At 38.2% G+C, this 18,403-nt stretch overlaps 2 protein-coding genes across 3 annotated transcripts; one reads left to right on the top strand and one right to left on the bottom strand.

Annotated features, from left to right (window-relative positions):
- Nucleotides 1-4,582: 4,582 nt before the first annotated feature.
- LOC149025079 (potassium channel AKT1-like) lies at nt 4,583-11,115 on the top strand. Its single transcript, XM_089145287.1, has 11 exons — nt 4,583-4,904; nt 5,555-5,920; nt 6,014-6,071; nt 6,164-6,481; nt 6,709-6,954; nt 7,046-7,144; nt 7,329-7,361; nt 7,462-7,647; nt 7,813-8,007; nt 8,123-8,198; nt 9,626-11,115. Exons 1-11 carry the CDS (start codon nt 4,708-4,710, stop codon nt 10,477-10,479), a joined length of 2,628 nt encoding a protein of 875 aa, XP_089001413.1. The 5' UTR covers nt 4,583-4,707; the 3' UTR covers nt 10,480-11,115.
- A 546-nt stretch (nt 11,116-11,661) lies between these two features.
- LOC149025078 (boron transporter 4-like) lies at nt 11,662-16,689 on the bottom strand. 2 transcript variants are annotated; one of them, XM_089145288.1, is made up of 14 exons: nt 16,595-16,689; nt 16,043-16,181; nt 15,878-15,960; nt 15,506-15,698; nt 15,277-15,415; nt 15,043-15,208; nt 14,802-14,968; nt 14,006-14,179; nt 13,784-13,879; nt 13,583-13,699; nt 13,053-13,369; nt 12,604-12,877; nt 12,318-12,460; nt 11,662-12,092 (listed from the first exon to the last, which is right to left on the bottom strand). In XM_089145288.1, the coding sequence occupies exons 2-14, from the start codon at nt 16,141-16,143 to the stop codon at nt 12,080-12,082; spliced, it is 1,983 nt and encodes a 660-aa protein (XP_089001414.1). In that variant the 5' UTR covers nt 16,144-16,181; nt 16,595-16,689; the 3' UTR covers nt 11,662-12,079. The 2 variants fall into 2 exon arrangements, with proteins under 2 accessions (XP_089001414.1, XP_089001415.1); XM_089145289.1 differs by having other exon boundaries at nt 12,318-12,454.
- Nucleotides 16,690-18,403: the final 1,714 nt, after the last annotated feature.

The following is an 18,403-nucleotide window of genomic DNA, read 5'->3' as shown; positions in this document are numbered from 1 at the left end:
ATCTAGATAGCATTAGATTCCTTTGATGGATTTTTTTTTAGTTTGGGGCTTGGCTTGATTGATTCTCAGACTTAGTGCCATTTTCTGTTTCTTTCTCTCATTCTTGATTTACATCTATCTTTGAGAATTTTTCTTGCTTGTTTAAGTAATTCATCGCGTGCATTTTTTGTTGTTTATCCTTAAAATTGTATTGTTAAAATGAACAATGAGTGATGGATGTAAAAGTCGAGCATGATGAAGGTAAAGAAAATTCAAAGAATATAAAAACATTTTGGGCCAATGGTGGATTAGTAGAGCAGTTAAAAGCCTAACCTCTCACGGGGAGGTCTTCGGTTTGCATCCATCTGACGGCACCTATATTAGTAATATTCCCCCCACGGCACCTATATTAGAAATTGTTCATTCAGTTGAGTGCATTATATATTTATAGTAGAATGAACATTTATTCTGATATGAAAATATAATATATGATTTTTGCACACAATAAGATATTCTTGATATGGAAAGATAGATTACCGCTCAAGATAGAAGGTGTATAGAATGAAAATATTGATTGCCAACATTGCGTGATGAGATCACTATAATCTTCAATGAAGATGAGAATGTGAATCACCAAAATTATATACTGAGGTGGTTGAGATCTTCAATTGGAAGTATTATCTATTGGGGGGTGATGGATATCCACAATCAATATTATTTATAACAAAAGAAATGATATGTGAAGATTTTCTATCCAAAAGAAAAAATTATTTCAATGCCAATGGTGGGTTAGTCAAGGGGTTTAAGACCCGCCCTCCTACGGGGAGGTCTTGGTTCACACCCACTCGGCGGCGTATAATTTCAATTAGATTTTTGTTTCCAATTATACTTTCAATCAACCTTTCCTTTCTAATTTGGTTTCCAATGTTTTTTTTTGTAACCATTAAGGAGACACAAATATTATCTTATGATTTGATTTCTAATTATAAATTTATAGATTTAGTCTTCAATTATAATACCAATCAATCTTATCGGTTTCTAACTACACATCAAACCTTCCTTTATTTTATCTGTTTCGGTCAATCAATTTTACTTTTCATCATAATTTCATATATAAATGACAAAAGATCGTAAAAAAAAAAAAAAAAACAAAAATGGCGATAAATGTATATATCATGTTGCGGTGTATTTTGGTTTTTTTTTTTTCAAAACGGCGAAATATTCGGAGAAATTATTTTGCATATTTGTTGATATTTTCCATTTATGAAATTCAATTTTTATTTTATTTTCAAAACAACAGCATACTCAGTACACTCGCAATGAATCCGGATCCTCACCCCCGGGTTCTTGACCACACAAAACAGTGGGGCCCATGGATGAAATTTTAAAAAAATTTTATATTTTTTTTTCAAAAAGTGTTTTTCACCGTGGGCCCCACTGTTTTGTGTGGTCGAGGACCCGTCACGGAACACTTTGTACTCCCCGTCGGGGGAGCTGATCCGGACTCCCTCGCAATAGACTTTAGATCTACGTCGTTAAAGTCAAGTGATGGTCAACGCATATCTTCCTCGGGATGATCGCTCCACAATCCACGATGGAGACGAAGACGTATGGAAATGACATTTATGCCGTCTGTCAAGGACGTTAATGGCAATCTCCACTAAAACTCTCTGATGTTGCACATGGGAATCTACACGATTCCATGCACTAAAACGGCCGAAGAGTGTTTTGTCCTTTTGTCTTTTTTTTCTTTAAAACACAAAAACTTTAAAAAGACATCACCAATCCCTGTGGCCCCACATGTTTTTGTGGTGATTAAGATGTCGGGGAGCAGACGGGTTGCAGATCCGGACTCGGGGTAGGAGGGGAAGAGGTCATTTTCATATATTGGGGTTTTCTTTTTGGTAATTCAAATTTCATTCAACAAACAGGTTGGAATGGAAGGTGAGCATTACTCAACCAACCATAGACTGAAAAGAGGCTAAACTTTTAAGCCTTCTGGGTCAAGAGATTTGCCACTATATTAGATCTAGTAGAAATGCCATGATTTCTCCTTCTTCAGCTGAATTATAGGTCCTTGGAGTCGATGTACCCAATAGGGGTTCTCCATCATGATCACGAATAATCACACCTGGTCATCATTCCTTCAATTTTTCAAACCATGATGCATCGTATTGACCTTGATAAAACCATAGGGTGGGAGAATTCAAAATTGTTGTGCCTCACCATCTCCAAATCTCCAATGTCATTCAAGGAGGAATTTGGGTTGTCTAACTTCTACCTGTCCCAAAATCCCAATGTGCCTCTCACTGTTACGGCAATTATCTGCTGGGGATGGGTATATGCATAATCAAACCCACAATTTCTTCACTAAGAGGTATTAAGTCTTACCAACCGAGCAATCCTACGATATTATTTACTTTGTCTATTTATAAACTCCAAGTGATGGGTGTCATTGATGTGTACACATATACCCTAGTGTATTAATATTCGTATGAGATCCTTTCACCATCGAAGGTAGTTGTATTTTATACTAATGTAGGTTACCATTTGATAGAGAAGGTTCTAAAAACAGAAAAGAAAGAGATCACAAAAAACTCTTGTTTGCTTATGTTTCTACAAATTTTAGAAGACTAAGATCATATCCACTTGTCACTTTATCAGAATCACATAAGAGATACTCGTGCAATAATAAATAAAAAGTCATCTAGTGATTAACCATTCTCGATAAATCCTCCCATAGGCTCAACTACATTAATGGTTTTGCAGATATAAAGGTGGATCCAACCACCACATTTTAGAAACACCAAGTTGTTTAGATCCTCTTAACAAGTAACAAGAATTCCCTGATATAGGAACAAACTTAACTTCAACATGATCAAACATCACAAACATGGACAACTTCTTCTAAGTAAATCAAGTTGGATTTCAGAGATAAGAGTTACAAATTGCCATTTGCCAATAAGTCAAAGAAATAATTCCGTCTCAAAATGGGTATTGAAAGCCTACCCTTTTTTTTCTTTTCTTTCTTTCTTCTCTTTAATAGGAAAAGTAATTTTATTGATTCAAATGAAAATCACGAGGTAGTTTACACATAAGGGAATCAGAGCAAGATCCAAGATAAGAAAGGGAGTGATGAATGTTGATATGCAAACTAATGTTGAGATAATGCTGCTCATTTGGCAAACTCGTATGCGGTAAAGTTCGCCTCACAAGGCACGTTAGAGAATGAGCATTCAGTGGAAGATGCAACTAACCTGAGAATATCATTGTTAAGTGGGAAACCTTCAACTGCGACGAAATGTTGGATTGGTAATAGAAAGCTCTAGCGCTTGGCTGTCACTTATTGAAAGCCTACCTTTCCCCTACATCAAAGGAGAATTACCATACAACGTGGAAGGTTATGAGTTGATACAAACCCCAATGTGCTCCAAAGTTGGTTTGATTAATTTTTTTTTTCTCATATGGTTTGTTCGGATATGTTCTCATACATTTATAATCTAAATACCAACATAAATATTTGATCTTTAACTATTGAAACCTAATTTCCATTGGTTGGGTAAATACTCACATGGAAGATGGTATATATTGCCACTTGATTGTGTCGTCACTATCGAGAGCTCGAACATCTAATTGGAGAATGCAATGATACATGTCTCATATTTCTTAGTGGAGAAGTTATAGGTTCAAAATTTGCATATAGCAAATAATGATATTTTACCCAATAATATTAATGGGCATGTATTTTATTTGATCAATTCTATCATCTATGGTCATTTTATGGATGATGGCTTTAGGTATTAGTACTGTATGGGTTAACATGATATCGACTAGAATGCAAGCCCTATATCTCTAAGCTTAAGGATCCCAATGCACACATCAATTGGGTTATTTAATAAAAGTAACTATTGTATCAAAGCAAAAATAGTAAAGCAAAGCTTGGGAAACAAAATGAATAACCTAACCATGGAGCACAACATGAATAGAGGATATCAAGATACAAAAAGGGAAAAACTCCAAATATATGTAGTTTTGAAACATTCTTTTTGGTCAACATTCTTAAAACATTCAAGCATTAAAAAGCGGCGGCCTACTTCAATGAAATTAAAATCAAATCTATGAAATCGGTGCTGCATGTGCTCTAATTGGCTCATTTACTAATATGTAAATATTAGGTTATAAGACAATGATCTTTTATCCAATATAAACAAACGTAAATGGGTAGCATGGCTCATGAGCTAGAATACAAATGACCGTTCTAATTTCATGAAAAGCAAAATGTTCAATGTATTCATATTTCTGAATACTCTCTTATTTGGTGTCATGTATCAAAAAATACCAAATTCCCATGTTGTGACTTGTGAGTGAAATCACCACTTTCTTTCTCCTAGGTTAGGTTGATTCAAAATTTTGACTACTTTCTTCAAAAATCTAAAATTCTAAAATAAAAAAGTAAAATTGCTACCTTATTTAAGATGTTGAATGTGAAATCTTTTTCAATAAATTTGTTTACCCAAAAGATTACAATCTCAGATTCTCTAAGTACAAAGAAATGAAGGAAATTGATTTAATAAATGCATTGCGTTACCCTTGTATATAAATTTAGAGGAAAAGAGAGTCGAGAGTCGAGAGTCGAGACTGGTAAGGGAAGCAAAGCTAGAGAAGCAGCACTAGAAGGCCTCAGGCCAAGGGAGAGCGTTATTTTTTTCTATTTCAGATTAAAAAGCAATGCCAGAAAGGTTTAAAAATGGTGTTTTCAGTGTCTCTGTTTGTGGTCAGGAGATTCAGCAGGAGATAGAGCAAGTGTCAAGAGAAGGTAGCCAGTACAGCCTTTCTAATGCCCTTCTTCCTTCCCTTGGAGCTCGAAGTAATCGCAGTATTAAGTTGCGTTGGTACATTATTTCTCCTTATGCCCGTCGTTACAGGTGAAAACGTGTCTCTTCTCTTGTTCTTCAATTTCTTTTCTTCTGGGTTTCTCAAAGACTTGTCAATTATGGGTTCTGGGTTTCTCAAAGACTATTCAATTATGGGTTCTTTTTTCTCATTTACCCTTTTCTTGTACTGATTTTTCTCTCTTATTGAAGCTTGCATGAGGTGCATTGGTTTTCTTTCCCTTTTTGATATTCACTTCTAATCCCTTCTGTACACATAAAATTTGGAGATAAAAGAAAGAAACATAAATATTTCGATTCATAGGCTTCGACGGCATACTTTCGGCATTGAAGCTCGAAAGTAGGTTCGCTCTGTTTTGTTAATATTTTGATGGTTTTTGCTGAAATTATTATATTTTCTTCCTGGTTCTGTATCTCCCTTCCTGTTTTCGAGAGAATGGCTGGTTTTTAGATGCTTGAGATTTCCTTAAAATGTATATCTGACTAAATCAGAGGAAGGATAAATAAATAAAGTTGCTTAAAAGAACAAAGAGATTGTAAACAGAGCGGCCCAGTTGCCTTTAAATTGGTTCAAGGAAATGCCTACTATTTTTTTCTTTGTTTTGTTTTCGTTTTTGTGAGGTTTTATCATATGAATACATTCTTATTTGTGAATTTAACCTTGATGAAACCAATGCTTGCAGATTCTGGGAGACCTTTCTTGTTGTACTTGTTATATACACAGCTTGGGTATCTCCATTTGAATTTGGGTTCCTTCAAGGACCAAGGGGAGTTCTTGCAATCACTGATAACATAGTTAATGGGTTCTTCGCCGTGGATATTGTGCTGACTTTCTTTGTTGCCTTCCTTGATAAAACTACTTACCTCCTAATTGACAACCCAAAGCAGATTGCTTGGAAGTATGTACGCACCTGGTTTGCATTGGATGTCATATCCACAATCCCCTCAGAAGCTGCCCGAAGGTTATTGCCTTTTGAAATTGGGTCATATGGCTTCTTCAATATGCTTCGTTTATGGCGTCTCCGAAGAGTTAGTTCTCTTTTCTCCAGGTATGGTGCATCTTCAGGACCTGATTTGTGACTAGATTAGGAAGCTTTGTGTCCAGATCATATTTTTTTGACTTTCATGCTGTATATTAACAGGTTGGAGAAAGATAGGCATTTCAATTACTTCTGGGTTCGATGTGCAAAACTTATTTGTGTGAGTTTCTTGGGAAAAAATAATCTCTTTTCTGTTGTGCTACAAGGGGAAGAACTTATTAATAAGCTAACTGGTTCTGGATGTTCTTGCAGGTAACACTCTTTGCGGTTCACTGTGCTGGTTGCTTTTATTATCTTCTTGCTGCATCTTACCGTGATCCATCACATACATGGATTGGAGCATCTTATAGTAATTTTCTTCAGACAAGCCTTTGGATACGGTATGTCACATCAATGTACTGGTCCATCACCACGCTCACAACTGTTGGCTATGGTGATTTGCATGCTCAGAATACAAGGGAGATGATCTTTGACATATTTTACATGCTTTTCAACCTTGGATTGACAGCATATCTTATTGGTAATATGACCAACTTGGTCGTCCATGGGACCAGTAGAACTAGAAAATTTGTGAGTAATTCTTTCTTGACCAATTTCTGATTTCTCCAATGAAGCTAGAGACAGGAAGGTTGCAACATTCATGTTTTTTGCGAAGTTTCTTAAACTATGGTTTCAAAGAATATTTAACTATGGATCATGGCTTGTTTGGTTTTGTGTCATCAGTGCTTGTTTTCATTTTTGGTCCTGTGGGACTGGTTCCACTTTCGTTGTTTATTTATTTCTCCATGGACTTACAGAGGGATACTATTCAAGCGGCATCAAATTTTGCTCAACGTCACCAACTCCCAACACGCCTGCAAGAGCAGATGCTTGCACACTTATGTTTGAAGTTCAGAACTGACTCTGAAGGACTGCAGCAGCAAGAGACTCTTGATGTCCTGCCAAAAGCCATCCGATCAAGTATATCACATTTTCTTTTCTATAATCTGGTTGACAAGGTGTACTTGTTTCGTGGTGTATCAAATGACTTGCTTTTTCAGCTGGTAAACCCATAAGAACAATCAAAATACTTCCAATTTTGTGATTAATGTGTTTCTTCTTACCTTGTTTTCCTTTATTGGTCAAAATTACTAGGTCTCTGAGATGAAAGCCGAGTATTTCCCCCCCAAGGAAGATGTGATCTTGCAGAATGAAGCACCAACAGAGTTTTATATACTGGTTACTGGTGCTGTGGTGATTAGTTAACTTCCTTCTACGATTTTGTTATTTATATCTGCCTTTCAAGCTTGAAGCAGTGACATAATTTACCATTGTTGTTTTTCTACTTCTCATCCTACGATATTGATCTTTCTTTTTTCTCCCTCACTTTTGATTATAGCAACTAATGGCTTCTGATGTTCTGCATTTTGTCTTCCAGGATCTTGTGGTATTAAAGAACGGACTGGAGCAGGTAAGTGTGACTACTAAAAGCCTCTGGACCACTTTACCATGGCAAAGAAAAAGAAGCTCTGTGGTTTTTTCAATAACAAAAAAGGTTGATATGACTGCAGGTTGTTGGAGAGGCAAAGACTGGTGATATCTTTGGTGAGATTGGTGTTCTTTGCTATAGGCCACAGCTGTTTACTGTCCGTACTAAGAGATTAAGTCAGTTGCTTCGGTTGAACCGGACTGTATTTTTGAACATAGTTCAAGCTAATGTTGGAGATGGGACCATAATCATGGACAATCTCCTACAGGTTGGTAGAATGGCAGGTCATTCTTATGTATTTTCACATAAATAACTGCTGCATAGTGAAACCTATCTGCATATAGAAGTATATGGAGTGCAAAGAAGTGAACGTTTCTCCTCAAAATGCTTGTATTTATGCACATTCGTTCCTGTTTTGATTATGGGGTTGCAGCATTTGAAGGAGCTGAAGGATCCAGAGATGCAAGTGGTTCTAACTGAGACAGAGAACATGCTTGCTCGGGGTAGAATGGACCTTCCACTTAGTCTATGCTTTGCAGCAGGTAGAGGTGACGACCTATTGTTGCATCAGTTACTGAGGAAAGGCTTGGATCCAAATGAATCTAATGACAGAGGGCGCAGTGCTCTGGTCCGTACATTTACCTTGGTCCTATTTTAAGTTTAAGTATATCTAGTTTTGTGTAAAAATCTCTTCCTTGAAAATTCTTTTCTTGCTTTTGATTTTTATTTATTTTATTCACCAGCATGTAGCAGCATCAAAAGGGTATGAAAACTGTGTCCTACTCCTCCTGGACTATGGAACAGACCCTAATAGCAGAGGTATGTTCTTGCTCATGAGTCACAACCAACACCAACTGATTCACATATATGTTTTAGGAAAATGCAGTAAAGAAAATCCCTCCCTGTTGTCATCTCCAGTCTCATGCCCTTTTATATTGGGACTGGTTGTAAACTTGTAATTCTAGGGCCATCCGTAGAGTTCTTTAGGTTTCATTAAACTGAAACATCTGAGTTAAGGACAATCTTCTCTGGATTCTGCCACGGTAAAACCATTTGATCTATTCCATTCTTCTCCTCGCATTTGATTCCTATCTGTACTTTTCTCAATCTTCCATAATCATTTGTTTCTTACTTCTTGTTACTTGTTTGATCAAGAAACAGGAGTTCTTTTTAAAAAATTTGTATCTTCTTCAGTTTTCCATTCACCCCCCCATGCTCATTTTTCATTTGGATAGGGCAGAGGTGCTGTTCTTACAAAGATAGGTTTATCAAGTCTTGTGTGCCTTTATGGCTCCTCATTTTTTAAATTCTTGCATCCTTTCACTGTCTACTCTGACAAATTTGTGGTTGTTTTGAAATATTCTCTATTTACTTCTGAACAAAATAACTTGTTTCAGCTGCTGTTATATACTTTGAGGAGCCATAGTCTGAAATTGCTGTCTTTGAATTTTCTTGTTCTTTCTTGTTTGGGAAAGGGGCAGTTGGTTAATTTATATTTTGGATATACAAAGAGTGGGTGTATTATAGGAACTCGAGGATTGCATCATATATCCTTCTTAAACTTTAAGATTAGAATTCTACCATCTTTTAATATTAATGACAAAAAGATGTTCCTTCATCACCAGAATAGCAATAGCACACTCACATTTCCTTGCTATTATGGATTAGTAATGTTTCATTTGTTTTGACATCCCCGCAACTGGACAATACAACCATTTTGCAATACTCCAATTATAATTTGGTTAAAAGGAGGGTGAAATTCTCATGTTGGTTTCTGCAAACATGGAATAAGAAATAGAAACCAACTCCTCCTTGATGATTTATATCACTTCTGAGCAGACAAAGTTCTGTAATGATTATGTCTAAAGGTTATACAAGAATAAATATATACTTCCAGTGTCAACATCTAATTGAAGAGCTTGCATTATGACATCACCCTTTCTGAATTGTGTCCCAGTCTCACAGTCACTCTCTCGATTTAAGTACTACGTCATTGTTTTGGATTTTTAGTGGTACTTCTCTCCATCTCCTACAATATTCTAACTCACATCTCAGCATCACCCTTTCAAATTTTAAGAAACAATTCTCTAGAGGGTTAAGCTGTCAGAATTAAATTTATGCATCTGCCACTTGTTTCAGGGAAATGTGTACAGATGGAATTATCTTTAAATGTTATTTTCTAGTATACCGAATTCATTAAAGGGCTGCAGTCAATTATGTTTCTTCCATTTCTTTGGTCCTTGTAGATTTAGAAGGAAATGTTCCACTCTGGGAGGCAATAAGAGAAAAGCATGAATCAGTGGCCAAAATTCTTGTCAACAATGGTGCAAGTATCTCTTCTGGTGATGTGGGTGATTTTGCCTGTATTGCTGTTGAACAAAATGACTTGAACTTGCTCAAGGACATTGTGCGATATGGAGGTGATGTGAGACTGCCTAACAGCAATGGATCCACTGCCCTTCATATTGCAGTTTGTGAAGGGAATGTAGAAATAGTTAAGTTCCTCCTGGAGCAAGGAGCTGAAATTGATAGGCCTGATGCCCAGGGTTGGACCCCAAGTGATCTAGCAGATCAGCAGGGCCAAGAAGAGATAAAACTTCTCTTTCAATTCAGACAAGAGACTTGTGATCAATCCTCCATTAATGTTACTGAGCATCCCAGGGTGCATTTTCTGGGGAGATTTACAAGTGAGCCAGCTCTTCGCCCATTGCCTGAGGAAGGGAAAACCACTCCAACCGAGGTTTCATGGAGAAATAATCGTCGGAGGCGCAAGTCAAACAACTTCCACAATTCACTGTTTGGGGTCATGTCAGCTGCCCATGCAAGTGAAAGAGGCATTCCTTCACCCGTTAGCCATGCTACAGGCACTAGGATTTCTGGGCGTCACTCTGCACGTGTCACAGTTAGTTGCCCGGTAACTGGTGGTGCCACAAAAAAGGTTGTTCGCCTGCCAGAGTCCTTTCCAGAGTTACTTGATATCTGTTCTCAGAAATTTGGATTCAGACCCACAAAAATCCTAACTCAAGATGGTGCTGAAATTGATGAGATAGAGCTCATTAGAGACTCTGACCATCTTATTCTCGTTGGTGATGACAGCTAGAACCTCCTGCACCCTCCCTTGGTTGAGACTAACAGATTTTTTCCGCCACAAGTTACACCACCTTCTAAAGCACTTGGGTTGGGTTGAACCAGATTATCATAGCGGATCATAAAGGTGGAGGTAACAGGAAACTCCCACCATGTTGAAGATGTGAGAAGTTAGTTTTTATCAGGCCAATTGTTGGACGTCCTTCAGTATCAAGGTCAGAAGCAGTGAGGGGGAATTGGAAAAGGATATCAGAAAAAAATTGGATTTATTATAGACTGGCCGGCCATAAGGGTCATTGGTTACAAAATGTAATGGGAGTTTTGCGAATATAAAATGTTTATAAATTGAATTTGTCTCTGTTCTCTGTTCTAGTATATTGGTTATATTCCTTGTAATTTTCTCAGGAAACAATTTCTACAGATATAAGAATCTGAATCCCTTCAGCAAACCCGGTTTCAATCTGCATTATGAATCTATAAACTGCAACTGCATCAGTTCAATCTGGCCGTGCTTCTTGGGATGAATGGTCTTCATCACTCGTTCAGGTGAATCCATTTTATCTCAAACCAAATGCAGCCTGAGGCATGCAGTGATGTTTGGAGCACAAATTGTCTCTATTGAATAACATCTAGTACAAAGCCCCATGCGAAAGCAATGAAAATCCACCAATGTCGATGGCACAATCCCAGTCCTTGGGCTTCTCTACATGAGTTAGTAGACAAGCACTTTTCTGCTTAACGAAACATTCAGAGGGTCGTGTCTGTTGAGGTGCTTCCAGTTTTTTTTTTTTTTTTTTTTTTTTTGCCCAACAAGGTGGCTTCCAGTTTGTGGAAACTCAAAACCATTTCTTTTTCATCCCTTCCCCCTTCCGTCCCAGGGGCATTCTGCCACGCCTGTCTGGGTAAGGATCCTCTGCTCTGGTGACAGAAGGATTGGTGCGAGAAAGCACACACGCATATGTACACAGTACACACACACCCACACTCATAATCATTAGTTTTTGCAAGACTGCCAAAATTGATATTGAATCGTGTAAAACCTCTTTAAGAAGTTCAGAAGATAATGAACTTACTAAAGTACCAAACTTCTCCTGTTGAATCATGCATATGAGAATGAACAACATCAAGCATGAATCTCTTCCCCCCCTCCCCCCTTCCTCTCCCAAGAGGACAGTAGCTTCGTTGAGTGCCAGCTTCCAAGAACAGAAAACTGAAGAACAAGCTCGAAAGCATTCTGCAGGGTTTGCCCCCACGCCTCGTCTCTTTTTTCATCCTTCTCCTACATCTTTTCTCTGTGGTTTTAGTTTGACGATTAAAGAATAATTAAAGAAGCATCAAAAGTTTCTTACTCACTAACAAAACAAAAAGGAACCCAGAGTGAGTGGAAGGAAAAATCGCAGTTTAGTTTTTGCACTCTCCGCTGCTACCTTTGATCTCTCTCCCTTCTCTTTATTTACACCATTACATAGTTTCTCTTCCTCGCTGACGAAAATCGATGAAGGGGAGATGATAACGTGCTCTACCAAAAAGAGAGTAATGCTGAGATCCTTTAGACGGTCATTACGAGTCTCATTCCTTCTATGAAGCTATCCATCCTCACTTTTCCTGTCATATCACACGGTAAACCTGCCACGATGCAATATTTTATACCTTGAAGTTAGTTTTCAGTCAATTGACACTGCAATAAAGACTTGGGCTTTCATAATCAGTTTCATCCTGTTGGATTTCAGCTGAAGTTTTAGCTCTAAAAAGGAAAGAAAGTCGTTCACCCACATGAATTGGCCAACGAGAAGAATATGATCAGGACTCCAAGAACAAAGTAATTTAAGATTTCAGGAAGGATTTTCTTACCTGGGGCGCCTCTCTTCGCTGGAGCTCAGAGTCCTTACCTTCAACACTCCCCTGTTGGTGGTCATCTGATCCAATATCTCGCCATCACATAGATCTACATCCTCGTTTTGACCAGATTCCTGTTCCTGTTCCTGTTCCTGTTCCTGTTCATGTATTTTACACAATCAAAATTAAGTTTACAATAGATTATGCTAAATTTGGTGGTAGTTCACCACCGAAAATACTACACCTTAGTAAGAAGAGGGCATTTCATTGGCTACCCCGTGGAGGAGATGAAATCAATTACCATGAGAGAACGACCAAGATTTGGAGAACCATTAATCTCCTCATACTCGGCAGCATCCAATTCACGAAGGCAATCTGAGCGGATGAATTTGGGGAGAATATGCTCTCTTATCGATATTAAGAGGAAGAACGGCAACGGGAACAGTATGCCCGCAATTGGTATCCATGTCACCCCAAAGCACAACAGGAGATATGCAAACTGGAAGATGGTAAACCTTGCAATGTACTTGAATGGTACCGATTCCACGAAGGAAGCATGATCACCTTCGAGAACCCTGCACCAACACCGTTCAACACCCAAAATAAGAAAATAAATAAATAAACAATCCTGCAGAAGTCATTCTCTGAGAAAATTATGCCAACCCATTAGGCAACAAGAAGATCCACTGTGTCGTGAGATATTTTCCTGTAGCTAACGAAACCAGTTAGATTTGGAAGGAGGTAACTCACTTAAATCGCCGGCCAGGAGTGATAAAAAGTAGCAACATCCTTTCCCAAAACTGGTTTCCTGGGAGACTGTCAAGAGCCATGTACGCAAAGTATCCCCAGAGAACTGATGTAGGTATCAAATTGATCGCTGGCATGGCACAAACAGATACACCCACAAGAACAGACTGTAGCAGGTTGGTCAACCTCTGGTCATTAACTCGTACAGGCAAGTGAACTTCAATGTGCTTCTCAGGATCAAATTTACTATTTGATTTTCCATCTTCAACAGCCATAACCACGTCCTTCAATCCTTTAAGCTCATTTGTTATTGAAACTGTCTATGTAAAGAAACAAATAAGTAATAAAATGGTACAAGACAGTAAGTTAAATTATACCCGTGGTGAAAAAAATGCCATTAAAATGCAGGAGGCCCCCCAGGGTAAGATATCACATGTTTTGCATCTCTCAAGAGGAAGGAAATGTTGGCCTACAATTTACTGGAATGTCAATGGCTCTAGCCAAGGTAGCTTTGTAGGTGAGCAGGCACTTACCGATGCACCTGTGTCCATCTCAATAAAGAGCTCCTGCATTTTTCCATATATTTCCGAGTTGGTAGCTTGTTGATTTATGCACTGTCTTGCACCCTTTATCATTTTCTTCCTAATCAGCTGCAAATTACAGAAAAGGATCGTGTAAGCGTCCAATCCTATTTGGAAAAGTAATACAGATATGATTTCTTTCAATCCGTCTACCTGCTTCTTTAGAACTGCAAGGCTCTTGGTATGCATGGGAGACTGTGGGAGGACCCCATTTGAAGGAGGTATTCCAATCAGTCCGCAGATCAATACCTGAATACATATATTGAAAGCAGCCATAAGCTAGAAAGATATTTGTGATACAGTTATGAAATATGGCTATGCTTAGCTTTCAGGGAACTGGTGATACAGAACCAACATAAAAGGAACTAGCCATACCATAAACCCAAGCAATAGGATGTCATAATGGTAAGCAGATGGCTTCTTGAGATTGAACTCCTTCTGCTGTGCCAATTGTGAAGCAACGCTGTGGTCAAAAAAGTAAAGACTTGCAATCATCAGCGCTGGTATAATAGCAGCAAAGATGTAGGCAGGTGGAACACTAGCCATATCCTGCAGTTTAGGAATAAGAAGCGCATGAATCAGAAGAATAAATTTGTCTGAGCAATTTGAATAAAAACATCTACAAATTGGAACTAATCATAAATAACAGAACGTGTCCAATCCCAACCCACACAGGTTATGCAGATTGTAATTTATGCTGGCTGATTGGATAATAGGAATACACACCAATTATTCTTTTACTACAATAACTCATCCCAACTAAATGAAGTCAGCTACATGGATCCTAGCCACCAATCATCTCTATTTGAAGCTGTATCTGAATGTAAGGCCTAAAATATACATGTCTTTCCCTCACTTCTATGTCATTTGAAGACCCTAGCCCTTCTAGTTCCTTCAATCTGAATCAAATCACTCATTTGTACCAGTCTCTATTGAGCATGGCCATGCAACCACAATCAACTATCTCAAGACTCATCATCTACCAAGCCTACCTGGAATCAGCTCTAATATGATCATTATCTACTCTATCCTTCCAAGTTTTGCCACACACCCATCTCAACATCATTCCTAAAACACTTGGTTTTATTTATATAATACAATGCTTCTTAGCTACCCAATATTCGACACCATATATCATAACTCATACAACTATCCTCAAAAATTAAAATACCTTGATTACTGTCCAATGGTACAAGAATCCTGAGTCCCAAGGGAGAGGACTATTGAGTCTCCTAGGAATCCCAGAAGGGACTTTGCCGGGCACACTAAAGGAAAATGCTGTCCACACCAAGACCATCAACGGAACTCCATAGTCTGCAATGAAACTTCTAATCCACCCTGTGGGATAATTCAGGTTAAAATATAAGGAGTCCTCGTAGTAAATAGTAGTCCATTGAAGTTCGTTTACAAACCTGTACCATACCACCATGATCTTGCGCTCCTGCTCCTCAGCGCTGTGTACAGCAGGCCAAAGGAGAATACAACTGCTAACAATCCATTTGTATAAAGCCAATGGAACTGATACTTCTCTTCTTTTGGGTTTCCATGTCCGGGAATTTTGAATTCAGCCACCACACCCTGTGATCAGCCAAATCGTCTCATTAAGCATGTTATATGCACAGTTTCAGTTTTTGGACAGGGCATACCTTGATGGCCTCTTGCATGAAAAGGACCGTAATCAACATGCCAAAAAGTTCCCCTGCAATCCTCGTAAATCTAGTAATCAGATCACAAGCATTGAATATTGCAAGGAGTATCAGCAGGAACGCTGTCCATACACACACCCTGCAAGAGATATTATCAATAGAAGTTTGAAGGCCATAAAAACCAGAGATAACCCTGACATGGAGTTATGAGGAAGTTGGTCCAACGTACCATCCGGCCCATGCCAAGAACAGTTCTCCTCCCAAATCTGCACTTCCTTTGGCGAAACCATATAGATAAGTGTACATTATAACCGTGGGCTCTGCGACTCCTAATATTAGCAAGGGCTGTCCTCCAACTATTGAGTGTATGATACCACAGATGGAGGTTGAAATTAAAGTCTCAATCGTGCCCAATCTTCCATCTACACATTACAAAATTGATAACAGAGCTCATTGTGGTGGTCGATAAGCAGGGAGGCTGGGAGATGGGAGGGTGGAAAAACATAAAGTATTTACTAATGGCAGGTCTTTTTGGTTGAAACACGAATCGGGCTTATAAAGAACCCCCAGATTTCATAGACGCAAAAGAGAAGAGACCAACCTGTTTCCCTTCTCAGTTGCTCTCCGAAGGCAATAACAGGAAGAGCCGAAGCAAAGAAAACGTAGGCAGTCGGAGCAAGTATCCTGTCAAATATGAAAAAACACATAGAATTGAAATTTGGAGAGACGCGCAATATAAATAACTCCATTGACAAATGAGTGATACCTAATTGAACAGACTCCGACAGTCCAATCTTCCTTGTAGCAAGACACTCTTCCTTGTACATCATTAATTATCCCTCTGAAGGGATGTCTGACGCTATTCATTACCAAATTCAAGCACCCAAAGTCTATAGAACGGGTACCTTCAAGAGCAAACAATTGAAAAAATTACACGCAGACATTCCTGAAATCCATGAAAGGCATCAAATACATGGATGCTCTAACAGGGGATTTAAAAATCCTCTGAAAATGCTAAACAACCGACTCTCTCCATAAATCTAATGTAACGAATACAGAAACTGAATTTTAATGCACACGAAGAGAACTAAGCAACATACAAACAGATTCATGGAAGAAAGGAAAGAAGCATTTAATACCGATCGGTATACTCGATACCGATCACGCCGTTGTGTCTGTCGACGAGGGAAGAGAAACGATTACGTAATCGTTTCTCTGGTCCTTCGAAGAAGTCAGGATCGAGAGCAATGTAGAAGAAAAACGAGCCGAGAAGAATGGAGAAAATACAGAACCAATGTAGTTTTAAGGTAATGATCACCTGAAAAGGTATCGCCGCCGGAGCAGAGAACGGAAAGAGTGGTGGTGGTGGTGGAAGCGTTTCGGCGGTGAGTCGAAGCGGGAGAGGCAGACACCCTTCCCTCTTTGAAAAACCGCGCGATTCATCAGCTGTAGTCGTATTTCTCCTTTCAACAGCTATTCCCGCGATATTCGTGTGATACTTCCACGTGGCATCATCTTTTTGGCTGATTACTCTTGACCGGTTCCGTCCCTCTCTCTATTTCGATAATTCGTATTTCTTTTGTGGTAACGGAGTTTTGATAACCTGCACCACAAGGTGAACGTACATCGGAGAGGCATCCACACATCGCATTTGCTCTTTGTTTCCATAAATAACCTTTTATCCTCTGTTAATGGCAAAAATGAGCCGTGTGATTGTCCGGTATCTCTTATATTTATTTATAAATACCAAATCAATGGTTTGTGTTGAATGACCGTGTACAAAGTCTCTCCTCATAGTATTGAAGACAGGGAGCTGTGAATCCTAAAAGAGTTGATTCTTTTTTTTTCCTTTGTAAAGAATAAGTCTCTGAATTCAAATTCAAGTTTAAATCCACCGTAACTAACTCGAACCTCAATTGATCTTATCTTCAGCGGATCAAGAAGAGTTTGAATTATAGTTAAAGTATCAACAAATTGTAGAGTTTGATTTTAAACAAGTTGTAATTCAAATTCAAATATTTGAATTGTAATTCAAATAATATTAATATACATCTCCCACTCACTAATTTGAGTGTGAAAGAATTCTCTCTTGAACAAAATTCTAACTCCCTTGTTATGAATTATTCCGAAAAATTTTCTAACCTATATAATTGAATTGCCTCATTTTTTAAGGACAATTCTAGGGTTTCCTTATGATTTTCTCTTTAGTATTTGTAGACAAGAGGCAAGGTGATAACTACAATATGCAGAGAGAAATGGTTTGGGCTTCTACAAGAGAAGAAATTCAATTCAAGATATGCTTATCAAATTTCCTTTTTAGGAACTTGAATTTGGTATGTGCTCTCTCTCCTTTAGTGCTTTGAATTCTTAATATGACTGCATATGTTAGGAGTCAGGAGAATAAGGATTGAGGACCATAGTTTAATGAATCCACTGGCCTTGCGAGGAGGGAAATGAAAATGTTGAAGTAGAAAAAGATTTGTATCGTGAAAAGTATGAAATTATCAAGACTATAACCTAATCTTCTTCTCAAAGAAAACCAGAAATGGCAGAAAGTGCTTAGTTGGGCAAGAAGTAGAGAAAACAAAAAAGAGAAAATAGACACAATACATTGCATATGACAGTCACAGCCTCAATTATTGAGTCTCCATTTCTTTCCAAGTAAAACCACTTAAAAGGCAAGAACTTCAGGTTACAGGGAAAAATCACATAACGAATTTTTACCTGAAATTCCATAATAGGTAATTGTTAAATATGTGAGTTTTGTTGAAATAAAGGTATTAAGGGAGGGGAATGAATGGGGTGGATTCGAAAAATAAAGGTATCGAGAGAGAATAAGATGTAGAACACCAACACCCACATAGGGAGAATGACATACAACATCCACATAGGAAGACATACAACACGCCTCAAGGGCGGACACATAACTCCTACAGTTGTAGCGATGTTAGCAGCGAAAAATGCGGAACTTGCACCCAAAGCTGGAGTTGTTTACAAAAAAAAATAGAGGAAGGAAGAATACTAAAAACATAAAATGGTTTGGTTGTAGTGTGCAACCTATGTCCACTGCCAAAATCGTTCTCTGAATTCATAATTGTTTGAGATAATTTACCTCTTATGATTGCTT

This window comes from Hakea prostrata, chromosome 2, assembly GCF_041222555.1.
Source record: "Hakea prostrata isolate BN-2017 chromosome 2, UWA_Hpros_2, whole genome shotgun sequence".
NCBI classification, from domain to species: Eukaryota; Viridiplantae; Streptophyta; class Magnoliopsida; order Proteales; family Proteaceae; genus Hakea; species Hakea prostrata.
This window is presented reverse-complemented; position numbering and strand designations above follow the sequence as displayed.